Source organism: Bombus vosnesenskii, unplaced genomic scaffold (genome assembly GCF_011952255.1).
Source record: "Bombus vosnesenskii isolate JDL3184/JDL3185 unplaced genomic scaffold, Bvos_JDL3184-5_v1.1 scf7180000013266, whole genome shotgun sequence".
Taxonomy (NCBI): Eukaryota; Metazoa; Arthropoda; class Insecta; order Hymenoptera; family Apidae; genus Bombus; species Bombus vosnesenskii.
The window spans coordinates 6,785,039-6,810,749 of record NW_022882926.1 but is presented as its reverse complement, the minus strand read 5'-3'; the positions used below and the strand labels follow the sequence as shown (position 1 = coordinate 6,810,749).

The window sequence follows — 25,711 nt, the reverse complement described above, 5'->3', positions numbered from 1 at the left end:
CTAACCGTGGAAACGAAATTAAAAACGCGTTGCGCCCGTTCCACAGAACAGTTACGATTGAAGAGGCCGAGGAGTACTGCAACAGTCAAGACGATTGCTGTGTTTTCGTGGAGGCATCCGCAAAGAGAAACTACCACGTGGAGGAGCTTTTCTATCAACTGTTCATAGTGGCCGGCTTGCCGCTGGAAATGGCACCGAATCATCACAGAAAGGTCCCACTCACTTTCGGTTCTCCTACCATGTTACCACCGTCACAGGTAAACATTTGCTAATTATTCTGCGACCTTGTGCTCTCTCGAAATTTCCATTCGATATTTCTCGCTATCGGTCAAAACGATAAACGAGTGCGCGAGCTCGACGCTCAAAGTGTTGTGGAATAATTCTCACAGACACTCTCCAACGATGGAAATTTAACCGAGCGCCAAAGGTTGAATAACGACGAAGCTAAAATTTGCTCGTTTCACGGTGATCGACTCGACGATTCAAAACATCGAAGAGGGGAAACGCTTAGAAAATTTCCGCGGCGGGAATTGTATAAAACGATAGAGAACGATAGACGACGCGGTATTCAGGAAATCGTAAATAACGCTGGAATTCGAACGTAGTAACTGAACAATTGGCAAAGTCGCGAAAAGGGGAGGGTGAAAACTCGCATCAGGGCGAGTTATAACTCGGGGCAAACGCGTTAAATTGTCAAAACGATTACGTTTCCTCTGCGAAGAGCGTGTCGTCGAGTGGACCTTCTTCAAAAGCTTTTGAAAGAGCGACAATTTGTTTTCAGCCAAGGCATAAAGCCACCCTGAGTATAAAGCGACGGCTGAGCGACGCCTGCGGCGTCGTGGCGCCCAATGTGCGTCGGCCAAGCATCAGAACGGATCTAATGATCATGAGAACGAAAACGTGCTCCCTTGCAGCCGGGAATGAGAACAACGCGCCGGGATCGAGGATAACCCTGCGTACCTCCGACGCCAGAAAGACGTGTTCCATTCAGTGATATCTCTCGGAGATCCTCCCGAAACTGAATTCGAAACGATGGGTCTGGAATTCGAAGGACGATCCTCGCCAACGAACACGATTCTCTCGAACGACGCGGTCGTTATAATATATCGAGTAGAAGGAATTGTTCGTTCCACTTTTAACACTCGTTTGACAAAGAAACGTTTAGACGATGTTTGTTGATTCCATGGAGAATGGGGGACAAGGAAAATTATACGATGGAAAATTAACGTTCCTTCGAAAGAACGGCCAGAAAACGCGAGCAAACATTGCGTTTTTATTGCGTCTGCCGTGGTGTATCGCGCGTAACAAAGTTGGCATGGACGAAGAGTCGTAAGCGAGAATCGTCGAAACGAAGAAAACGTTTAAACCGACCACGCTGCTCGCCTTAATTAATTAAAGAAATAGCTCTAGCATAGCGTTCCGGGAATAACGTATATTACTAAAATAAGATACGATCGCTGAGGACCGATCGACCGGCGTCGATCAGGAAACGAAAGAGTTCGGCGTAATCGCGGATGAAACGAAAGGGAGACCCTTCCCGTGATAACTCTGGATCTTTTGGTGCGCTATCGGAACAGTCGACCATTTACATTCCTAATCAAAGCAATTAAATCTTCTTTTACCTATCGAGCCTTCGCACCGACGAACTTAACGAATTAAACAATTCTTGGTTGGTAGATCGAGACGAACGATCGCCAATGAAAGATCGTATAGCGAGAATTTCAAACCCAAGATCGATGTATCCTTCGTAGTTTGTTGAAATGGTCGACTGATCGTGACACTTGGATTCTATTTAAGCATGATTGTTAAGCCGACACGAACCAAATACCGTATACGTGTATATAGTTAATTTATTCGTATGAAACGAGATGGCACACTATTGTACCGAACATATACGAGCATTGGATGCGTTGATCAATCATAGCAAACTTTCGAATCATTTTGAATATCGTTCGAATTTGAACAATTGCCGACATTTATCTTCGTCCAGTTACATTGAGCCGAGATTCAATTTAGGAGTTTTCAGTAGTAAAACTAAAGCAAAATTTTCTTAACGGAGGAAAGAAAGAGCGAAGGAAATGATTAAAATTCGATACGCTTCCGAAGCTGTTTAACATTCGACGACACAGCAACACGGCGCACACGCGTGATTGCTCGACATTGAAAGATTGTAACCGTAATAATCAAAGCGCATAGAAACAAAAATATGTAAGAGAGACGCATCTTTTCGTAAAACTCACCCCTAATTTTCGGACCAAAAAAACGTTTCGTTCTCTTGTAATAAACACGTAAACAATATCGACACGTTCTTTTCTTTCTTAAATCTCACATCCTTTTACGCTCGTGCTTCTTCGTCCCAGTTAATTAAATAATTAATCGCATCCCATCTTTGCAATCAAAAGAAACAAATACCTGGCGGTATTCAGTTCGTTAAAGAGTTAACTTAACCAACTAGGAATTAAAGAACAAGAATTCCTCGAATGGAGGAGTTCGACAGCGAAAGCAGGAAAAAACATACATAATTACCAGTGCCAGTTCCGAGTTGTCAACCTTGCAAGTATGTATTCGAGAAGCCACGCGGCCTCTCTCGAGAAGACTCGTCGGTTTTTCCATTTACGCGGTCGCACGACCATCATTTTTGAAACAACGCCCCGACAATCCAATGGAAAGACATTTTGTTCGAAGCTCTTGGCGAATTAATTAACCCTATAAAAGAAAGCTTTCCGTAGATCTACCGCGAACCCTAGACTCAGGCCAATTACTCGATTAATACGTTAATTAATTTTCCGACCGCAGTGCTTCCATTCTGGTCGTTTTTACAGTACGAACTTCGAATTACAGATGGTTCACTCGCAAGTTACGACATTATTTCTTATTAAATGCTACGAAGATATATTATTTCCTAGAGGAGAATTTTCTACTTCTTCAAAGTTTTACTTCTTTGGAATTTATATAAATTCCAAAACTAATACGAACACAACTTTTCGTTTGAAAAAGTAGACTATTTGTTGCGACACTTACATCATTCGTCGTTTCAACTCGTCGATCGCTAGTTGATTTAAATTCAAACGGTTATTCATCCGTCGTTTTTATCGTGATATTTAAGACGGGCAAAATGTCACGACTGAAATTTATTCAAATCGAGTCTTCAGTCACACTTCTTTTATCTTTTTGTTCCCAATGAAAGATTATTTTTAATGATCGTCGAACAGTCAGACCATTCCAAAGTACACGTAACGCAACCTTCGAGTATAAATTAAATCTCTGGTTCGCAATTACAGTCGAATAAAGGAATTATTACTCATAAGCGTCACTCTCCAAGGACAACATTTTAATCCACTTTAACGGACCTGATTTAACCGACTTAATCGGTGTTAGAGCCTGACTTACGGCAATGAAAGCTGCACTTCGTTCGAAACGGAGATGGCTCTTCTCTTACCGGCTTAATGCATTCAAAGTACTGCTTACTAATTAACCTTCCCTACGTTACACATTTATGAGAGCTCACCTGATGACATCAAATGAATTTTTTTCTGGTAATTCCATTTCAATGGTGCATTCAAAGTAAAGATGTATGGAAAAATATGCGAGGCCAAGTTGCAGTCCGATTGATTCAATCCATGTAATATCTATGCGTTCTTCGAGAGGTTCATCGAAATTTTATCGCAATTATCAACGAAGAAAGTTACATTTATTAATATCGTTCTGATTTGAAAGTTCCTAGAGAAGAAAAACAAACTAACAAAAGTGTTGTTACGAAACTACATTCCTAGAATTCAAGCAACAAATTTCTTCTCAATAAGCGGTGTCTTATCTTCAAGTATCGCTACTTGTCTAAAGCCAACAATTTTGTTCGTTACAATTTAATTGGATATTGGATGGTCAAGCATAAAGAAATCGAAGGAGAGTCGTGTCGACACGACACGAGGTCGGCTTACGTATCGAGATTCAAGCGGCAGAACCCATTAAAAGGAGTTTCACTACAGAGAGAACGTGGTGACCACAAAATTCCAGACGCGCGGAATGTTTAATTAAACTCTGTCAAGAACTCAGAGAATTTCGGACGAGGCATCACAAAGCTCGTGCATCATGCGATGTGTCTCCTTTATCGTCAGAAAAGTAATATCGACTGTACTACTATAGGTACAACAGCTTTTCCAGCAGTTTTAATTAAAGATCTACCACTTCGGTGAAAAGATGCGTGTTCATATTTATAACCTGTTGTATCTGCATCCTCGTTAAACTCCACACACTTGTGGCGTCCAGTTGTTCGATGTCGATGCCGTTTTTCATTAAACACGGACGATTTATCATCCACAAAATGCTAAGAAATTAACGGGATCGACAAATGAAACTGTATTATCCAAGAGTCGTATGCGGAGAGTAATATTATTACCAACTATGATCAATTCCATTTGATTCATATCATTAGACGTACAACTAGTTCACGTACAACTAGTCCAGCAACGAAGGTTGCAGAATATTTAAACTTATCTTAATAGATGATCAAGTGATCTTCGATCAAAAAATTAGCCAATTATTTCTAATAATCCCACAGATTTAGAAATTCAAATTCTAAATTTCAAATTTCAAAGCATCGTCCCTATATAGAAAGATTTTAAATAAATAAAGACCAAGCGAAAAATATTCCTTTTCCCTCAAAGACAATGTATTCATACGTCTCTTCGTTTTATACATATTACATGTGTATTTCTTCTCCTTGAAGGAACGTGAACAACGACTATCTCAAGTTGTCTTTTGCGATGTTTGTGTGGAGTGTAAGCAATCTGCGAAGTATTTCCTATTCGCTGGAGAAACGCAACGGAAAGGAACGAGATAGAAATCACTTTTCATGCGATCGCAGGGCGAACGCTCATGGGAATTGTGCAATGCGTTCAGTGGTGAAACAGAAAAGAAGGATTTCATTCTAACAGGAAAGAAAATTCGAGAACAGTCGGTGGCTCTAACGAACAGCCAGCATGGGAACTCCCGGTGGAGAAATAAATAGGAGATATCCTGAGGTGCGCCAGCGATAACCACGAGCAAGCTGCGAAATTTCGCACGACGAATGACCGCCATCTGAAATTCCCTGTTCCTCCGCAACAATAATGCGTCAAGGATTCGAATGAATTATCTTTCTCTTGCTACATTAGTTGAAGAAGACGAAAAATTCTTGTTGGCTATTTATAATCGTCAATTGTCTCCTTTTTGTACCCCTATTTTTCATTTTTCTTGCAAACGTGTACTTTTTTTGTCATAAATTCAGCTTTTGTTTATTCATAACATATTCATAAGATCTTATGACATGCATTTCACTACTTCTCGGTATGTATTTTATTCGGTATTCTCGGTATGTATTAAAACGCGTTTTAATATCATTCCGATGCATATTAAAATAATTATGTTAGATAGCAAAGCATCATAATTAAAATTTATTGCGGCTACTAAGTGCCTTGCAATGTCAATAAAAAATTCGAGATATTTACAATGTCATTTATCTTTCATTTCTTCGTACCAATTACATATATAGGTTAATAAGATTAGATTATTTTTTATAAACAATGTCTATTGATTGAAGACAAAAATATTTATCCTTAAATGCATAATTTACATTTACGTTTTCAATATCCGAATTAAATAAAAAAAAAATATATTATACATTGTAATCGAAATGTACCTGTACATAACCTATAAAATCTGAATGAAGTTAATAACCGTAAATTTGAACCAAAAAATATTCAGATATGAAATTCATAACCGCGCATGCTTACAACGTACGATACATAATCGACCTCTCGAACCATCGATGTAACCTAAAGCGCAAGCGTATTATCCACAGGGGAACAGTCCATCATGGCCAAAGTAATTTTATCGGGAACATCTAGTTGACGATGAAACGACTAGAGGTATGAAACTTACATCGAACTTAGCTTTTAAGCCGCAGATCGGATCGTGTCGCGACGTTCGTCGTGTTCATGATTGGGATGTTGAATCGTCCATGGTAAAGGGAACACATATAGAAAGGCAAGCACACGTACTTACTTACTGACATATCTATACATACATGTATAGTATACGGTGGTCATTTCAGAGTAGCGATTTTACAGAATCGGCACGTGCATCTTTCATTTACATAGTTACTTATAGTAATGATCATTTATCCGGAATGTTTTCTCACCAGTGCCAACATGTCGCTCGGAGAACAAAGACGTAGTTTCTCGACAACCCATCACTCGTGAAAATTATTCAACTCTATGAACGTAAAAGGTGTTGATTATACGAAATTATATGAAATTATTGTATTATTTAAATATTCCTCGATTACTGTTTTTGTAGTAATTGAATTTGTGATTAATTCACGATTTAAATTCTACTTACCGACGCGACCGTGATAATTGCGCTGTACGAAGTTTCAACAAATTATTATATATATTACAAACATTACAACATTATTTCAAACCGAGTTAGAATTATGAAGCAAATTCATAACTTATATCGATACGTAGAAATACGTAGATTAATCGATTATATCATTTAATCGATTGTTTCGATTGACTCGATTGATCATTCGATTTATAAATATCATGAATAATTCAAATCTAAAATCGAGCTGTTTATCGCGATGTCTTTCGTATAAAAATGATAATTATATTTTTATTTTAGTTGATTTTGAAATTGAAATTTACAAATATGTATATGTTTACAGAGTAATCATTGATGTTATAACATAACACGATTCAGTAAGGAATACTTAATGTAACTCGATAAATTTCATTCTAATAAATAAATTTACGAAAGCGAATGATTTGTAAAGATGGGTGGCGGAGAACGGAACAGAAGCATTTTTAGTTATGAAACGTTGGTTCACGCGATATCCGGCGCTGCTGTAAGTATACATCAATGAATTTTGAAAAGTTGTTAAATCTTTAGTGGTATGTAAATTAACTTTTTGGCTATGATACTTTACAGGGCGGCGTTGTTGCAATGACAATATTCTTTCCTTTAGATACAGTACGAAGCAGATTACAATGTAGGTATATTAAAAAACTATATATTTGATCTACTTATAATAATCGTTAATAAATCACATAAATAAATAAAAATCACATACTTTGTAAAGGTCATAGTAGTACGTTTGTGTACATTGGCTAAATGTATTTCAAAGAATCGATAAATTTGAAAACAACAGATTTAGAATAGATATAAGTGTTTGTGACATAAAAAATTAGATTAATTTTCGCACCACTGACTGTGTATATTGCGCAAAAAATGCATTAAGTAAAATGAAGTAACATAAATGAATGCATTAAGTCTTCATGAAAGAATTCAAATTAATTGATAGATTAATATAACACTTACACAATTAATCTCAAACTGTCATGAATAACCTTGTAGTTAATCTTCTAATGTATAGTATCGTGTGAGAAACGCGGTACGTCGATCAGGCTGAACGTAAACCTAGAAATAAAATAGATATTTACATACATATATTTACATATTATTATCAAAGTTTATTTTTTCTTGCAGTGGAAGAAGACCGAGAATCGAAAAGTACACTTGCTACAATCCGTGATCTCGCCGCAAAGGAAGGACCGTAAGTTTTTTTGTTTTGTAATACGTTTAATGAGTCATAATTATTGAAATAAAAATTTCGTCTCATTTATGGTAACATCCTAGAGCCACCTTGTACAGGGGAATGGTACCAGTTCTTCAAAGTCTATGTGTTAGCAACTTCGTTTATTTCTACACATTCCATGGCTTGAAAATGCTCAGAGCAAGCAAGAATCAATCAGCTGGAAATGATCTACTGGTTGCATCAATTGCAGGTATGGTATTTAACAAAAATCACTTGAAGAGTTTTTGCTTAAAAATCGTTGTTCTAGGTGTAATTAATGTTTTAACAACGACACCACTGTGGGTAGTAAATACTAGACTGAAAATGAGAGGCATCAACAACACTCAGGAAAGAAATAACCTTTACAATACCTTATATGGTACGTTTTTGCGACACCAGAATTAATAAATTGGTATCAATAAATGTTGAATGAAGTTCAATTTCTGACACATGTACAATAAATACTGTTTAATTTTTATAAAGATATAGTCTATATCTATGTAAATAGTACGCTTAATGATGCATCTAGAAAATGACTGCAAATACTAGAAATGAATTGTTGTTAAATTAATACATTTCTATGGCACATTACCTGTTTAGATGGTCTTATATATATATGGAAATACGAAGGTTTAAAAAAGCTTTGGGCTGGGACTGTACCGAGCTTGATGCTAGTTATGAATCCAGCCATTCAGTTTATGACTTATGAAACTATTAAAAGGAAAGTTCTCGCATCTCTACATGGTGTACCACCTGCATGGACATACTTTGTTATTGGTGCTATAGCCAAAGCGGTTGCAACCATACTAACTTATCCATTGCAATTAGTTCAAACCAAACTGAGAGTACGTATTTACATTATTTTAATTATTTTCATAGCTTTCATAAAGACTGTACATACAGCATGATTTTAACTTTTAGCATGGTCATAAGTATCCAAACCTGCCACCAAACGCTGGGAGCTTAGAAATCCTATTTTATATATTAAAGTAAGTAATGTTTTTATAAAATGACACAAGTATAATTGTATTCAATGCGACTTCTTATTTTCAGGAAACAAGGAATAGAAGGACTATACAAAGGAATGGAAGCGAAATTATTGCAAACCATTCTCACAGCGGCATTAATGTTTTTATCTTACGAAAAGATTTCAAGACTCGTTTTTCGCATTCTTTTGCACAGACCGATGTTAAGATAACAAATTTGGAGCAATATTAGTCAGCAACCTTAATATTGTTCTCCATGTAAAGTCCTCTTTTATTGTAATAGAATAATAGTATAAAATACATATATGTAACTTATATTGTAAAAAAATATTGAAAATGCATTCTTATTTAATATAATTTTCATAGCAATTAGAAATAAAAGAGAAAGAAGTATTTAAGATACTTTTAAAATTTACTTTATTGCGAAATTTTATCATGTACCCTAGCGATCAACGAGTTAGCATTGAAATGTTATGCAAAACTCTTTTGTTTAACCACAAACGCCAAACCACATAACAGAAAAATATCCATCACACTTCTACGTATATCCGGAAAATGTGAACTCAACCATCGAGAATACTGGCGAATCTCAAGAAAACACATTTCCGGTTTCAGTCACATTTTCGTCGTCGATCCAATCACTCCACCTCGCTTGTATCGCAGACGCGAGAAATAGAGTCGAAATGGAGCGATAAACAGGCTGAATGTGTAAATCTTGTTGATCAGAAGAGTTTGTCGTTGAAAAAAGTCGAGCGCAAATCCACAAAGGCCATTCTAAGATTCTGGAATAAACTCAAGCATCGCAAAAACGCGAGAAAGAAAGTAGAACCTATTACAAATGAATCATTAGCCTCCGTGTAAGTTTCTATGTTAAAATATCAAATAAAACTCACTTTTTGAATAATTTGTAAATGCAAATTTGACCTCCGCATTTTTAGCAACCTATAATATGATATAAATAATAAGAAATGTTAATTTACTTCAGACGGAATTATAGTCATGTTGAAGAAACAATGAGCGCTAGATCGCAACGTGGGACCCACGACACGCCAACGACCAAACGATTTCGGAGCCCACGGATCACCGTGAGAAACCGAACAGCAAAACCACAGATAACATACGATTACGATGCTGCTATCAGTCAACCGGATGTACCGAATTTACTAGATTATAAGAATATCGGTCGTGGTGTGATGGTTAGTGGAGTTCCACTTAGAAAGAAAGCTCTAAAGACTCGCTTAAAAGGACGAATTATATCAAGAAAGAATTTTCAGAAAAGATCTCAGGAAATCAAGACGAAGTCGCTGATCCAAAAGAACGCCTCACCCATCAAAACACATACACGATCACCCAGTAGGATTAATCAAAAAACGATGGCCTCTTCCAGTATCTTTGAGAAAGAAAATTATATCGGCGAAAAAGAGAATATTACCAACAATGATACCAATAACGTTGAACATTTGTCGAACTCGTTGAGGGTTTGTACATCTCTTTCCTTCCTCGGTCGTTCAGAATTTTGTTCTTGAACTTAATTTTAAAACTTATTTTGATTAAGAAAATCACTTTACTTCATTATGGTGACATGTAAATTCGTTATATTTAGAAAAATTTAGTAGTGGACGCTAAAAACATTTCGTACAAGGATACGAAAGAGGCGATTGAGAACGATAACAATAATCAAATGACACAACAGATGAAAAACGAGACGTCAGAAGATTATGAAATTGCTAAAAAGAAATCATCAGTTCAAGTCAAAGGCAGTAAAATTCCTCGTGCGAAGATAGCTGTTTTTCCAGTTCATACGTTTTATGAACTACATTCGGTAATGTAATATACGTAAAGATAAAAATCAAATTTGGCTAGAGATTAAACAGTAATGAATTACTTGTATGATAGACGAAAAAAGTAAAAACGAAAGAATCTCCTCACTTGAAATATTCCACGACAAACTCTCCTACTGACAAGTTAGTTAAAAAATAAGATAAAAGATAATTACATTCTGTTGTCAATGAACATTTATTATAATAATTAAACATGAATTTAAAGCATCGATATCTCGGAAAAAAGTATGAAAAAAAGATCATCCAGTAAAGAAGAACAAAGTACTCATAAACAAGATGTGGTTCGTTTCAACGAATTACAAAAGGATACAAGTACACGCGATAATTTTTAAAATCTATATCAAAGGGAAAATATTAATTGACTCAAAAACATTCATTTTATCTAGAACAGTTTGGAACAAAGAGGAAACTTCGACGTTAGAGGCAGATGAAGAAGCGGAGGATCGTGGATTAACATCGGCCGACGAATCCCCGGCTATTATTAGTAGTATCGATGACCCTCGCGTTTTAACAATTCTACGAAGTTTGAAACTGAACTGCCCTTGCAAATCGTGCAGCGAACACAATCCAGTTTCCACAAATCAACAGGAAGATAACAGCGATTTAAAGAGTTCGTCCCCGGAAGAAATTAGAAAGAAAAAATGGTTAAAATGATATATTTAAAATTATCTACTTGAAGCTCAGAGTATAATGATTGTCACGATAATTACATGTGATTATCAACAGGTCATTGAAATATCGAAAATACATCGAGACGACTTCAGAGGATGTGGATATTTCGTCTGATTGCAATAGCGAATACAGTAAAAAAGAAAAGAGAGGTCAACACAAAGCGAAGTATATTTTGACTCATCGTATCAAAACAAGCTCAATAGTACACGCACCACCAAAAATTACGAATCGTCGACGAACTAGTTTCTCCTTTTTTAATACCCTTTTTGACATTGTTTTCTGGCCTTATTTATTTTTGAAAACGAATCGATGAGAGCTGACTTTCTTCTTCGTTTTTTGGGAAGATAATATTTAAGAAGAAATGGTATGAACAATAGATCGATAATTGAAAAGTTTCATGATTTCTTTAAATATCTTTGTAGAGATATAGATATGAAACTTCGAAGTTACCATTTATTTTATGTATTGTATACGCATTATTTTTTACGACCTAAAAAATTGTATGATCTTATTAATTAATAATATATTTCACTCTACATATAGTGTTTACAAAATATTTCAGAAAACATTTAAAAAAGAGCACTTACGTATATGTTTAAGAAAATATATTTTTTATTATGTATAATAAAAATACAAATCAGAATACGCATAATTCATCGAGTCTTACAATCAGCATAAAAGTCAATTATTTACAACGATTTTATATGATAAAATACAATGGTAAAACATTTCCGGTGTATTATAAAATAAAATTTTATGAAAAAATGTGAATAATGAATACAAAAAAATAAGAGATACAAATGTCTTCCACGATTTTACAACACACCGATTGCTGAAAGTATAAAAAATTATGTCAATACTTTCTTATTAAGTACTTCTCGATCGACCTACCTTTCTTCGTGGGTGTTGATATACTCCTATGAAGTTTTTTCGAAAAAAATGATAAAGTTAGCCTGTCGTAAAGATTATCAATTTCATTTACAGTGTTCTCCAAGATTCTTGTAAGAGCCTTTTCATTTTGCACCAAAGCTTTATCAGCGATCAAAGATAAGTGCAGATAACCCCGATAAGTTAACAACGAACATCCAATCCCCGTGTAACTCCTGAAAACGATAACTCTGAAAGCTGTGGTACTTCCAATCTTTGAGATATGGTTTTTTTACTAAAACATCATATAAGAGGACAGGAAGTATATGGCATAAAAAAACTTGTAACCTGTTTGGTATCCAAAAAACGATATTTTTCAAAGGATGGCCCATTAATTTTACTTCCTGAGGACCAACTAAATTGCTAAACACCATCGTGCTGTAACTCTTAAAAATCGGTCGTAAAAATTTATCAGGCAACACAGCTGTGAGATACTTCATCACCAAAAAATTCACTTTGTAATCGGGACTCTTTCTGAGCGAATCATTTGCTCTCTTAATAGCATCAAGGCGTTCTAAAAGTTGAGAATTTTCACGTGGATCCGCAAGCTGTTTGCCGTTTATCTGCGAAATACAAAGCGGCAATATGCCAACTGAGAAATTATTTTGCAACGGAAGGTTCTCGCTCCATTCCTCGATTTTCATCGGTAGGACGACGCTTAATTTCGTTGGAACCGGTTCGTTCATCTGTAAAATTTAAATTCACATAGAAGTAACTATTCGCGAAGAAAATTCAAATACAGGTAAAGAATACCTAACCACTTACCCGAAGAAAGTACTTGTGTAAACTAACGGATAGAGCAGCTAATAGTACGTCTCCAAACCTTGCGCCTGTGATGCTTCTTATGTTCTGAATCTTTGTAAAGAGCCTCTGATTGCAGGCATTCTTGAAATCATCCTCGAGCCAATAAGAGATCAATTTTTCACCTGATAATTCTGCTCCATGGAGTGCGCTACGATAAAACATTTTACAATATTTTTAACGTGTTTGGAAAGAAAAGTTAGTGAACGGATAAACAAACCTTTTGTCCATGCTACGAAAAGCTTGTTGAATCAAGCAACCAGGAGCATCTATGATAATCTTCGTCATTTTTAAATAATTCTGTACCTTCTTCCAAACAATTTCCGAGAAAAAAGTATTTAATTTATCTCGTTCTCCCATTAGAAATAGTCTCGTTTCCTGTCTCAATCCTTCCAAAGTAACATTTCGCAGGTACTCTAGTCCCTCGTTGAACCTTTTCTTTAATAATTTAACGACATGTGGAAACACCACTAAATAGATGAACGGCATGGTAGCCGACATAACATCCTTTTGAACTGTAGTGCTGTTTAAGCTGTTGTCGATGTTCAAGCAAGGATTCACAGGATTCGTCACAGGTACTGTCGCATTTGACTTCTTCGTTTTCTCGCTCTTCATTCTAAAACTCGTATGCTCCAACTGCAAGAACGTTTCTGGGACCGGTTCTTTGTCGATAATAATGTCCCTAAAGAATTTGAGGAGAGCCATACCATCGCCTAAGGAATGATGGACGCGAAACAAAATAGGAACCTTGATTTTGCTCGTCAAACGTTCCTCCATTCGTCGAAGATAATGATGACTCGACCTGGGACAACATTTCCCAATTAAAATCTCCCAGGATGCTGTATGATTCTCCGGTAGAGGCTGATTGCAAACATTCGACAAAACCCTTTTCAAGTGACCGTTATAAATATTGTCACAGGATCCGTCGCAGTTCCCACGCTCATATTCCAACCATCTGATCCGTCCTTTCAGATCGATCTCCTCGCTCCTCTCCCAGAAATAGTAGCCGAACTTTCTCTTTCTCTTATACAATAACTTCTCGAAATACGAGCACACTATACGATTTTTTGCCAAATCTCGAAAACTCTCCAAGAAGTTGGCGTTCGAATGTCGAGCATCTTTTTCTAAGATCATAAGGATGTTGTTCACAGAAAGTGCCGATGATTGTTCTATAGCCCAAACGCAATCCGTCCCATCAAGAAGACCAGCGAATTTATCCTTCAATTGTACCCTTAGAACGATCTCTACGATTCGACGATAAAAGTACGAGCATATTAATAGTAAAATAATTAACGGAGAGAAAAGAAAGGTATAGAGCATGAAGAATGCTTCGTATATTTTCGTCATGATGTTTTATCAACTTTGCACTTGTTGAATCCTTCTGCTTCGAAAATGCGAAATCTTGTTCAGATTCTATGTTTTGTCGTTATATTTTTTATCGCACTGATCGGTTACACCTGTAAAAACGATTTAGAGGTCAACAAATTAATGTATCGAAGATTTATTAATCGCTTAAAGAAGATCAACTTACACGAAGTCTAATAACAATCAGATAACCCTGAGTTCTCTCAGTGCTGATCAGCACCAAGTAAGACTAGTCTGAACAAAGTTGTTGCTTTTATAGTGAAGCACTTGTCATCGATCGCCGCTAACTTAATTTAATGTGTCTCTTTCATCCGGTTATTACCTTTAGAGTTGCATAATTCCGATGTTCTTAAACAGTGACCCTCATGTTCCCACCTACGATCTTCTTCTTAACCCGCTCGAACTCTGCAACTGTATGGTTTTACGGATCTTATCTTTGAAAAGTTTGCACGTAAAATCTCTCGTGAAAAATATTAACAGAGCTTACAATTTCGGGAAAATCGACTAAACGGTTTAATCAAAAGGAATAGCGCTGCTATTTCCGCTAGTTTTGTAACTGCGTTTCGCTTTCTGCAGAAGAACTCTTAAAAAAAGAATTTTCGCAAACTAGCCCATCGCTACGTCGAATTTCTCGAGCTGATAACGCATCTTTACTGACTATCGAGGATATTTCAGAATCTTTTTTAAAAGCCCCGTCGTTTGATTTCCTCAATGTATCCTAATACATAATTATTTTCAGTTCTCAAACTGTTTATTGAATATTTTCTATCTAATGTTCGCTTCTTCAAATATTTCAACCTGTAACGTTTCGATAGAACCACGTAACAAAATTTCTTGTTCATCTTTTCGTCTTTTTAAAGTCAAGTATTTTTTACAAATACTTTCCACGGATTCGTTCCGTTCAACGAGTCTATCGCCAAGTGTTAATAATTTTTGTTGAAGACTACTGATCTAGAATCGATCGATTTTAACGATAAAATTAACATAAATATGTTAAAACGTACAAAACTATGTACCTCCTGCGTTTTTTCTTTAAGAAGCAAATTTCGGGAATTAAGTTCTCGTTTTAATTGCTCGTTGCGCGTTAATAAAGCATCGTACCTAGTAAATATTTTAACATCAATTTTTTTTAAACGTTTATTAATTTGTGTTATAATGTAAATAATAAATAACGTTACTTTTGATGCCAAGATCTTTGTACTTCCTTTTTCAAAGAATCTGGCAACGTAATATCGCTTCCAAGACGAATGTCAGTAACACTCTGTCGAAATAAATCTACAAACATAATGTCAATAACGTTATTGTTCCTCACGGCTTAAACATTCCCACATACTGAGCATATTTTTATTGCGTTTATTTGCTTTTCTGAGATCGTCCATCATTATTTTGCTTTTTGCTTTTAAATTTGAGTATCGTAGCCATCGCTCCGCCTCTAAGCTCCGGGTAATCATGAGACTTTCCTCCAAAGATTTTATGGTACTGCGTATATTATTTATTTTTACAATCATTGTTTGCACACGAGAATCTTCCTTATGTTCTTGATACATTTCATAATTAACATATCTAACAAATATCAATTAATTGAATACCGACATGAATGAAGAAGCATTTGAATGTTGCTACACTTGCTGTTATATTCGGGATAACATTTAAACTATCAAAAATATAAATCATCGAGTTTTCATTTTTGCTTCTTTTTTTTTATTAAATTACATAATTTAAATAATCACAGTATAACATTCAATAAGTAAAAGTATACAGAAAATATACGACATTCGTCATCACATATAGAGATTGTTACGTGAAACATGTTTCACGTGCTAACTTTTACACATTTAAAGAAAATGGAGAATAACTTCCTGCATCTATACGAATAAAGTTTTAAAGGCACAAAGATACAAAAAGAAAAGATATGTTTATTAATTATTTAATTATCGGACACGGTTCCGATGCATATTGTTTGAAACTTTCATGAACGTTTCTCAAATGATCGCGACACCGATCTCTGGTATCTGCTAATATGCTGAGTAAAGAAGTCCTCGAATCGCTATTTAACGTTTCATTGAAACGTTCTAGAAGTGCCATGTCTATCTGCGGTACACCGTCCAAATCTTCAGCCATTTCTTTCACTTGCATAACCCTCTTGATTAACGACTCCAGTGTTGTTCCCTTTTTCGAGTATCTGGAAATTCATTATTTACTTGTCAGTTAACTGTTTTACCGACTGGTAAAAGCGTTTCTCTTCCAAACCTAACATTTCAAAAATGGCCACCGCTTAAAAGATAATTTTCTCAGGAAAATGGTTTAAAAGACAGTCTTCAAAAGTAATATGTATTTCTTAAAACTCAATTACTATTATTTTTGGGAAGAAAACTTACGAAAAGTTAGTCTCTTCTGTGATAATCTGCATACATGTTTCGTACAATGCCAAACACTCAAGGTTGTCCCTGAGACCACGTTGTTCCAAAAATTTTTTAAAAATCTCCCTTCCACGTGGATGAGTCAGAGTTTTATGTATATTATCTGTAATCTGATCTAATTCATCGATACTTAGTCCAGAAGTACATTTTCCGATGCAGCCGATGGTTTGTCTTGGTAAAGAGGTCTGCATACTTCATTCCTCCAATGAATGTACACTTGCTTTTCGTTACAAGTGACTAAACTCGATATAACTCATCTATATGTGATTCTACGTAATTCAAACTCATGTTATCTAACTCATATGCGATAGGTCGTACCTAATGGTATAGAGAAAAATCTATGTTATAAATCTTATAAATAATTAAATTCAGAGTATAATCTTAACATTCAAAAGACAGAAATTTATTACGAAAGATATTATCTGAAAAGAATAAATTAACAAAGAGAGATATAAGACTTAACGAAATGTAACGAACTTAACGAAAAGATTTTGCTTAATGAATGTGTCGGGTAAACGTCTTCACAATAACACAGAAATAAGAAATTACAAAATCACCGAGGACATTATTACAGTAACAAACGTGAGTATGTGTGTTGTTATCTAAACCGACAAACCGACGTCACACAAAACTATCGCAGATTAATAAAAAGTTCCCAGTGACGGGAAAGAAAACGATAAACAATAGACTATACCTATAACTTAGTATTTTATAAAGCTGGATTTATGAAAGCAAATAATACGCTAACTATGACGAAGTACAATAGTTGAATTAATATCTTTAAAAATAATCGGCTAATGTAGCAAATTAATTGGTAAATATTTAATCGTCAAATTTGAGCATGTCATTCTGTGATTTATAATTAAAGTTGCTTCAAAAATTTCTACGCTATTAATTTACCATTAAACTACAAATTTTTGAACATTTGTCCATTTACTATGAATATTTATCGTCTGTATTACTATTAATTATCAGTTCAATTCTCGCTTTACAAAGAAGCACATGACATTTCAGTTATACATACATGTACACAAACATAATCGAAGAGCGGTATCGCTCTCTCGCTTCGCTTAGGAGAACTCAAACAGAACAGTATTGATCGCAATTTTAAAGAAACCGGATTCACAGTGGCTGATTGTCTTAATCGCAAGGGTTGCTTCCAAGGAATGAAACAACGTTTCAGTTGATGTTCATAACCTTTCATAACCAAATTGCTCAATTCTTTGTCGTAACACTTATTCATTCACTTATTTGTTTACACAAGTTTACTCCAAAACTTATAACAATATTAATACTTCTCCCTTAAAAGTAGAGTTAACACATAGTTATTAACAAAACTACATTACCTAAGTTAATTGAGGTCTGAATGTTGGAACACTCAAAATATTTACGAATAAATATTTGTAATCATATACAGATTCGTAACATTAACAGTACGTACTACGTAGGTAGATATTATTTCTGAACGAGACGAGAATTTACCCCACGATGCTATTCTCGTGACGCCACGCCACAGACTGACGTGTGATTTGCCTGATGCCGAAAATACACTTGTCAAAGTTAAATATATCTGCTAACAGTAAAAATATACATACAATGTATTGAAGATATTACATAGTAATAATGTTATTTCTAATCACAAATCTCGCAAAAATTTTTATCAGATATTTCCTATATTTATATATATATTTTTTTTTTAAGAAAAGTAATATTTAATATTAAAATAAAATTACTTTTATATCTAAATGTAAGTGCTACACTTTTCTAATGTATGTCAATATAATTAAAGTATATTACAATTTATAAAAGGTTCCGACGTTACTCTGATGTCTAGCTAAATTCGTTCTACATACCAGATATGGTCTTTGTTATTCAAAGCACTGTCTCTGAAACAACTCGTTATTCTGAATGCAGAACACATATACTTGACGACATTACTCGGCAGCAAATACTTGAAATGCGTTACGTAAAAATTGAGTTGAAATAATTTTTTATTATAGTGTTTAAATTAATCTATATCTTTTTATATGAAAAAGAGGGGCATAGTGGTAGGAGAAAGGAAGGTATGGTCATTGCCATACGCAGACGATATTATGCTATAGGCGGATAGAGAGGAGGAGCTAAAGGAAATGCTAAAGAGATTCGAAAATTTTTTAAAAGAAACCGAATTGGAACAGAGCACGGAAAAGACTAAGATAATAGTTTTTGAAAAAAGAGAGAACAAGAGGAGACAAAGAAAATGGAAATGGGGAGAGCGAGAATTAGAAGAAGTGGACGAGATAAGATACCTAGGATACATAGTACAGAAAAACGGCAGTGATGAGAAACACATACAAAACAGGAAAAAGAGAGCAACAATAGTAATGGAGAAAACATGGAGCGTGGGAGAAAGAATTTTCAAACAAGACTACAAGAGGAGAATGAAAATGTTTGAAGCAGAGGTATGGGGCTGAAACATGGAAGAAAGGCTGGATGGAATACAAAGAAGATATGTGAAATGGATCTTAGGTTTAGATATGACAACACCGAATTATATATTGATAGAAGAATGCAAGCTAACAGAAATCAAAGAAAAAACATTAAGAAGAGCAAAAAAGTATGAAGGGAAAGCCATAGAGTTAAAAAATAATAATGATAATAACATATAATGATAAAATAATAATAATATGGTTAAATATGTATTGGTATCACTTATCTTTATGTACTGTGAAATCGTAATTGTTTATTTGCTTATGTGTTACAATTCAAAATTGCCGCGGAAAAATACGCGGGAAAATACAACAGATTCCACAGCACAGGAATGTATAGCAAAGATTAAATTAAAAAATATCAATATATAATAATTACAATATTGCTAATTGTAAATTTGTAATTGTAAATTTCCTGAATTGATGAATTTCCTGATCCTGATGAAGAATTTAATTTAGTTCACGAACAAGCATATAAAAGTTTTAAAAGAAATTGGAGGCAATATGAATTATAACCTCGTTGCGATAAACTCGTATATTTATATAAATGATTCAACAATTTATTTACCAAAAATAAAAAATTTTGTTTAGTAGTGGAATGTATTAATAAATGAAATACTATCTTGTTATGTAATATTTTTGTTTATTAATGTAATCAGAAGAAGTTATTTAAAATCATAAAATTAATAAATGAATGTGATTACGAGTTCAGATTACTTTTAGAACTTGAAAAGAATAAAAAAGTAAAGTCTCAATAAACTGAGAATTTACAAGAAAAACAGAAAGAAAAAGATAAATAAAATACTTGGACATTATATATATATATATAAAGAATTAAATACTTCCACATCTATAAATACAATGAATTATATGTATATTCCCAATAACACTGCTAGGAAAAGTATTGAATGCAATGACAATTTTGATACAGATATTACAAAAAAAAAAGGAATTGTACTGAATTAAATATGTATTTTCATGTAGATTAAAACATTCATATGTATGATAAATTATTATATTTAAATTATAACTGATACTCAAGAACCAAAAGATAAGAAACCACAATGAAATAAATCTGATGAAATCATCATGATAGAAGATGTTAAAAGAAAATATGCTAAATTTTATACTTAAAGGTAGTAAAAGATACATATTATTTGCTTCATAATTTTATTTAGCAGCAGAGACTCAATATCATTGAGAGTTTACTCTTGGGATCTTATAGCTCTGATTAGACCACATGATGCACAATGTATTTATATGAAAGTAAAAAATAATGAACAAAATAAAATAAAAACAAATACACATTCAGTTTATTGTCAATACTACATAGCCAACTTAAACTAAGACTGAAAGTGATAAAATTATAAGTGACTTAAAAACACATATTATCTCTTGTTTCAACATATACTACGATAACTTTAATGATATGAATAATGTATAAGTAATGTGTAATATAAGATTTTCAAATCTTTTTGTAGATAATATGGAATGTGTGCCAATTGTGAAACTCCCTGCCTTTTTATTACAAAATTTGCTAGAAATAATGAACGAAGTTGATAAACATAGATCTATATCTTACATAGAGCTACTTTCAGATGAAAGTTTAAACAGATACTTATATTGGAATAAAATTTTGGGATAAAATAGTATTTGATCAAAATTATGTTAATAACAAAAAAAATTAAATTTTACATTCAGAAATAGAAAGTTTATGGGAGAAAAAGCTTTTCAGGAAGTAAATAGTAAAAGTTTATAAAACCCTATTTATAAAACCTTAATAAAATACCATAAAATGTCAACAAGATCTATTCAAAATAAAAATAAAAATATTACAAATCATAATGTTACAACCAATTCAATAACATTAAATCTTATTGTCGAAACATGCAATGATGCAGTTAGCAAAGCTAATGTTACATAACAATCCAAAAATCTGCAAATGTAAATAAAAGAAACAGTAATAACTTTCTTTTATATTATTTAATTCTTCTTTAATATAAATATTATAAAAACAATGAAAATTATAGAGATATAAGAATTTCTTTGAAAGAATTATTACAATCAATATAAACACAAAAGATCATAAAGACTCAATTAATTCACATCAAATAAAGAATCGATCAATTCACTTTTTTTTAACTTTTTAACAAAAAATTGTTTATGATATAAACCCAAAGAAGATTTTTGTAATACAGTTCGCCGAAATGTCAAAACACCTTTAAATTGTAATATATTCTATTATTATTGTTATGTTATTGTTATATTATTGTTATATAGTTTTGGTGTTAAGGTGCCGAAATTTATAACTCAACTAAGTAACTATATAGTAATATATTTCACACATTTTAGCATAATACGTATTTTTATGTTTTTTTTATATACTTTTTATATATTTTTATTTATTTCTACAATTGTACATATTATTAATACCTATATAGAAAAATAAAAAATTGTAATATATAACTGATGCTATTGTAAATTTATTTTACCATTATATTTATACATACTATATATAAATTACATAGAAATTAGTGTTGGAAAATGATTGAAAATGACATATAGGTACAGTAAGAGGGCTCTTAGATCGAATGATATACGAATAAGTTGGTTATGTTTATATGTAATTACAAACATACGAATAAACTAAATCATTTAAAAAGTATAATTAGTTTCATATTTTGAATAATTAATGTAAAAATATTTTATTACATAAAAGCGTAAGTATTTAATATACATAGAATCTAATACTAAAAATATTACATTTAATTTATTAGATTTGCACAGCTCTCCACAATAAATATTAGTAAATAGTACCACATGCTTGTTTTTATTATCTATTATACAAAATAAAAATATATTTTTCAGGAAATCTTTTCATCTTCTAAATAAGTAAAATAAAATCCATAATACAGGAGTTTCTAACAAAGATGTACGTCCAAAAGCGAAAAGAGAGTTACTTTCATAATCATAATTATAACCAAAAAAGACGTAAACAAATTAATTTGGAACCAGGTATAAAAGGTTTCTTATGCACGTGCAATTTTTCTGAAAAAGAATGTGTACGCGATGCTTATAAATTACTTAATGAATTTGCTGATGAAATTTATGGACCAGTTACCACAAAGGTACAGTGAAATTCAGCAATAATATAAACACATGTAGTAATATAAGAGTGTCAAACTTTTTTAAATTCAAGGACTTCGATAATGATAATTCCAAAGAAAAGTCAGAGAAAGATGATTCTGTAAATGAGACAAAGAATATTGATAACGAAGATGATATTTCAGTTGCATTAAACAAACAAATTAATGAATTAAAAGCAGAATATTCAAAGACAATAAATGTCAGAAGATTCCAGGTGAATTTATCAGATATATTTGTCTTCAAAAGACTTTAGATATTTATAATTTTTTTATTAGGTAGTTGATACTGGTGTGAAGAATGTAATTTTTATAAAAAGTACTTTGACAAATCCATTAGAATTAGTTACTAAAATTATTAGTGAATTGGATAACACAAAACAGCAACGCACAAGATTTTTATTAAGATTACTTCCAATTGAAGTTATCTGTAAAGCAAATATGAATGACATTAAATCTAAAGCAGATGTAATGCTTGAAAAATATTTTGCACAGGAACCAAAAACATTTAGTATTGTATTCAAGTAGGTCTTTTAATCTACAAATTGTTTATAATTTTATTGAACTTTTAATATAAATATCAATCTAATTTTATTATAGTCGCCATAGTAACAATAATATACACAGAGATGAAGTAATCGAAGACTTAGCAGAAATAATAAACAAAAAGAATCCTGGAAATAAAGCAGATTTGAAAAACCCAGAACTTGCTGTAATTGTTGAAATGATACGTGGTTTTTGTCTTATGTCTATTGCTCCAAATTACTATAAATTTAAAAAATATAATTTACTAGAAATATGTAACACCAAAGAACCCACAAATACCATAAAACAGAAGGAAGAAAATGCTTCCATCGAGGAAAAGAAAATGACAAACCCTGATAAAAGAAATATAACAGAAGACAAACATTTAACAACAGAAATAATTCATGACAACGCAGAATCAAAAAATTAAATACGTAAATAATGTTAATACTACTTTATAAATCTATTATTATCTTATTCCTACTAATAAAAAGGAAGTGCTACATTGTATGTATTAGTGATATTTTATATTGTTTGTAAAATGTAAGTAATTTTTTGTAAAAGTTATAAGTTTATGTCTTATATAAATCAAAAAATAATACATAATATATATTTATAAATACATATATGTAATATGTAATATCGATATAAATAAATGCATTGAATCGTAAGTTTTCATTTTTCATGATTAAATGTACATGTACATATGCAAATGTGCACAGCGAAAATTACTATAAAGAAAAAAACATTTTTAAATTTAAGTTAAAAAATTATTCTACATAACTATATGAATAGTTTATAACAAAAGAAATTTTATAAGGTCCCATGGTGTAATGGTTAGCACTCTGGACTCTGAATCCAGCGATCCGAGTTCAAATCTCGGTGGGACCTTTGTATTTCCTTTTTTTGTCATGTATGTATATTTACATATTCTTATACATTAAACAATAATATACTCATCCTACTTACCTTTTTCATTCATTAATAAATTGTATGTTACATAAAATTAATAACAGAAAATATAAAAATGGCAAATTAGATTTAATGCAAAAGAACATTTGAAGATTTATTAACAAAATAATGCATGTAATTAAATTAGTCATATTTATTATTATTGATTTCTGTAATCTTAATAGTTAATTTTGTATGCAGTTAAGAAAAAATAGTTTAATTTGTTAAAAGATGTATGTATCTATGTTACTTAGCTAGATAAATTGCACAGGCGCCTTTAGGAAGAATACACTTATTGATGCATTTCCAACAACCATTAGTCGCTTTTGAAGATATTAGCTTCATAAAATAATGTTGTGAGTCGTGACTACTAGACATTCTTGTTTCAAAATTGTTATTTAGATTGCCATTAGACGGCGAATTAAACAGTTATAGCATACGAGTAACAAATATGTCAGCACGAAAAAACGTTCAAGCTGGATTTCAACCGGTACCTAAGAATCACTTACATTTTATTTTACAAACATAAATCTAACCTATTTTGCGTTATAGGACTCTGATGTTTATATTACGTACGAAGATCAACAAAAAATTAATAAATTTGCAAGGCAGAATGCTAAAATGGATGACTTAAAGGAAGAATTAAAAGTTAAACAGGTATTAACTAATCTAGCGCTAGTCCTTACCTCATACCTCTTGTAACCTTATTTGGACATGTATAATTTTATATATACTGTACTGTCTTTTATAGAATGAATTAAAGAACTTAGAAGATGCTTGTGATGAAATAGTTCTTTTGGATGAAGATGCAAAAATTCCATATTACATTGGTGAAGTTTTTATTTATGAAGACTTAGAAAAAACACAGGTACATAATTCTTAATAGCACACTTAGTGTTCTTGAAGACAAGTATTGCTATTATTTTCATACAAAATGATAAAATATTTAATATTCTTCCTGTTGTTCATGATTTTAGAATTACTTAGATGAGATTAAAGAAAAGAAGAAACAGGAAATCTTTAATTTGGAAAGTAAATGTGTCGATTTGAAGAATATTATAACCGAGTTAAAAACACAACTATATGCAAAATTTGGTAGCCGTATAAATTTAGAAGCAGAGGAGGATTAATCTAGTCAAATATCCATATAATTTTTTTATAATGTGAAATAAACTTTTTATACTATTATGGTCTCATGTCTTCTAATGAATATAATATATATTATGTTATAAATTTATGCATTTTTCATGTCATACATGTTGATTAATTGTTGTTATGTGATAAGCTCCTAATAAATTAATCATAATTCTTTCATGTAATATTTCTTAAAGTTGTTTTTACCTTTCTGATGATATAAAATTCATTGCCATAGTGTCCAAATATTATATTTTATTAGATATATTAAACATTAACTATTGTTTATATAAATATTAGTTTATATAAATAAACTATAATCATGTATATCTCATGTATATATATATGTATATCTAATTAAAGACTGTATTTAAACTTCAACGCTCTAGCAGCTTCATATCTGGATTGATGCCAAATTGTTCTCATTATAAAATGCTCATGCAATATGACTGAAAAAAAAACGATTTCTAACACCTATATTGTTTAAATAACTGTAAACTTTAGATTTTTTGCGTTTTTTCTTGTTAATATGTAATATTTTAATTATGTTAAACGTAACTATTTTTGCAAATTGTACTTAATAAATGTAAATGTAACGACATTAACTTAAAAGATACCAGCCAAGGATGATGAAATAAAAAAATTGAAATGTATATTACAAAATATATAACATATTAGCTTACTTAAAAAATTCAGTTGTTTCAAATTTTTAAATTCCTTTTACAGATAAAAATGAAGAGAATATTTAAATATTCTATGTATGAAATATAGAGGTTTAGGCATCTTTATAACTTTTATATAAGTAATCTCTAATCTGTCTAATTTAACAAATGATTTAAAACTTGGTTACATAGTCATGCAGT

General features: G+C 32.3%; 8 protein-coding genes, 1 non-coding gene and 2 pseudogenes across 16 annotated transcripts in view; 8 read left to right on the top strand and 3 right to left on the bottom strand.

Moving 5' to 3' along the window:
- The window catches only part of LOC117243536 (dexamethasone-induced Ras-related protein 1), a 44,856-nt gene extending 42,558 nt beyond the window's left edge, over positions 1–2,298 (top strand). The window contains exons 5-6 of the mRNA XM_033511116.1: positions 47–257; positions 782–2,298. Of these exons, the coding sequence (XP_033367007.1) occupies positions 47–257; positions 782–994 (424 nt within the window). The 3' untranslated portion in view covers positions 995–2,298. The remainder of the gene's footprint in view (positions 1–46; positions 258–781) is intronic.
- A 3,862-nt stretch (positions 2,299–6,160) lies between these two features.
- LOC117243480 (peroxisomal membrane protein PMP34) lies at positions 6,161–8,999 on the top strand. 3 transcript variants are annotated; one of them, XM_033511001.1, is made up of 8 exons: positions 6,161–6,260; positions 6,707–6,886; positions 6,970–7,030; positions 7,528–7,594; positions 7,678–7,994; positions 8,216–8,460; positions 8,537–8,604; positions 8,669–8,999. In XM_033511001.1, exons 2-8 carry the CDS (start codon positions 6,815–6,817, stop codon positions 8,811–8,813), a joined length of 975 nt encoding a protein of 324 aa, XP_033366892.1. In that variant the 5' UTR covers positions 6,161–6,260; positions 6,707–6,814; the 3' UTR covers positions 8,814–8,999. The 3 variants fall into 3 exon arrangements, with proteins under 3 accessions (XP_033366892.1, XP_033366891.1, XP_033366893.1); XM_033511000.1 differs by having other exon boundaries at positions 6,163–6,267; XM_033511002.1 differs by lacking the exon at positions 6,161–6,260 and having other exon boundaries at positions 7,678–7,826; positions 7,884–7,994.
- A 220-nt stretch (positions 9,000–9,219) lies between these two features.
- LOC117243482 (probable cyclin-dependent serine/threonine-protein kinase DDB_G0292550) lies at positions 9,220–11,253 on the top strand. 2 transcript variants are annotated; one of them, XM_033511004.1, is made up of 3 exons: positions 9,220–9,458; positions 9,587–10,079; positions 10,205–11,253. In XM_033511004.1, the coding sequence occupies exons 2-3, from the start codon at positions 9,615–9,617 to the stop codon at positions 10,430–10,432; spliced, it is 693 nt and encodes a 230-aa protein (XP_033366895.1). In that variant the 5' UTR covers positions 9,220–9,458; positions 9,587–9,614; the 3' UTR covers positions 10,433–11,253. The 2 variants fall into 2 exon arrangements, with proteins under 2 accessions (XP_033366895.1, XP_033366894.1); XM_033511003.1 differs by having other exon boundaries at positions 9,408–10,079.
- Positions 10,645–11,579, top strand: LOC117243483. Of its 2 annotated transcripts, XM_033511007.1 has the most exons (3): positions 10,645–10,754; positions 10,834–11,086; positions 11,169–11,579. In XM_033511007.1, the coding sequence occupies exons 1-3, from the start codon at positions 10,670–10,672 to the stop codon at positions 11,425–11,427; spliced, it is 597 nt and encodes a 198-aa protein (XP_033366898.1). In that variant the 5' UTR covers positions 10,645–10,669; the 3' UTR covers positions 11,428–11,579. The 2 variants fall into 2 exon arrangements, with proteins under 2 accessions (XP_033366898.1, XP_033366896.1); XM_033511005.1 differs by having other exon boundaries at positions 10,689–11,086.
- Positions 11,580–11,704: 125 nt separating this feature from the next.
- Positions 11,705–14,517, bottom strand: LOC117243479. The gene is made up of 6 exons (XM_033510999.1): positions 14,374–14,517; positions 13,063–14,299; positions 12,807–12,993; positions 12,330–12,727; positions 12,006–12,217; positions 11,705–11,946 (listed from the first exon to the last, which is right to left on the bottom strand). Exons 2-6 carry the CDS (start codon positions 14,187–14,189, stop codon positions 11,930–11,932), a joined length of 1,941 nt encoding a protein of 646 aa, XP_033366890.1. The 5' UTR covers positions 14,190–14,299; positions 14,374–14,517; the 3' UTR covers positions 11,705–11,929.
- Positions 14,518–14,662: 145 nt separating this feature from the next.
- Positions 14,663–15,768, bottom strand: LOC117243486 (annotated as a pseudogene).
- Positions 15,677–18,666, bottom strand: LOC117243485. Of its 4 annotated transcripts, XM_033511010.1 has the most exons (5): positions 18,481–18,666; positions 18,069–18,200; positions 17,974–18,004; positions 16,586–16,945; positions 15,677–16,389 (listed from the first exon to the last, which is right to left on the bottom strand). In XM_033511010.1, the coding sequence occupies exons 4-5, from the start codon at positions 16,816–16,818 to the stop codon at positions 16,131–16,133; spliced, it is 492 nt and encodes a 163-aa protein (XP_033366901.1). In that variant the 5' UTR covers positions 16,819–16,945; positions 17,974–18,004; positions 18,069–18,200; positions 18,481–18,666; the 3' UTR covers positions 15,677–16,130. The 4 variants fall into 4 exon arrangements, with proteins under 4 accessions (XP_033366901.1, XP_033366902.1, XP_033366900.1 ...); XM_033511011.1 differs by lacking the exon at positions 17,974–18,004; XM_033511009.1 differs by lacking the exons at positions 17,974–18,004; positions 18,069–18,200; positions 18,481–18,666 and adding an exon at positions 17,652–17,736.
- A 69-nt stretch (positions 18,667–18,735) lies between these two features.
- On the top strand, positions 18,736–19,449 carry LOC117243484 (annotated as a pseudogene).
- A 2,480-nt stretch (positions 19,450–21,929) lies between these two features.
- LOC117243579 (THUMP domain-containing protein 1 homolog) lies at positions 21,930–23,273 on the top strand. Its single transcript, XM_033511213.1, has 4 exons — positions 21,930–22,223; positions 22,295–22,456; positions 22,518–22,762; positions 22,839–23,273. Exons 1-4 carry the CDS (start codon positions 22,026–22,028, stop codon positions 23,191–23,193), a joined length of 960 nt encoding a protein of 319 aa, XP_033367104.1. The 5' UTR covers positions 21,930–22,025; the 3' UTR covers positions 23,194–23,273.
- Positions 23,274–23,582: 309 nt separating this feature from the next.
- Positions 23,583–23,654, top strand: Trnaq-cug. Its single transcript has one exon. It is a non-coding gene; the product is annotated as a tRNA-Gln (tRNA).
- Positions 23,655–23,998: 344 nt separating this feature from the next.
- LOC117243581 (prefoldin subunit 4) lies at positions 23,999–25,028 on the top strand. The gene is made up of 4 exons (XM_033511219.1): positions 23,999–24,204; positions 24,267–24,371; positions 24,466–24,582; positions 24,692–25,028. Exons 1-4 carry the CDS (start codon positions 24,166–24,168, stop codon positions 24,842–24,844), a joined length of 414 nt encoding a protein of 137 aa, XP_033367110.1. The 5' UTR covers positions 23,999–24,165; the 3' UTR covers positions 24,845–25,028.
- The last annotated feature ends 683 nt before the right edge of the window (positions 25,029–25,711 follow it).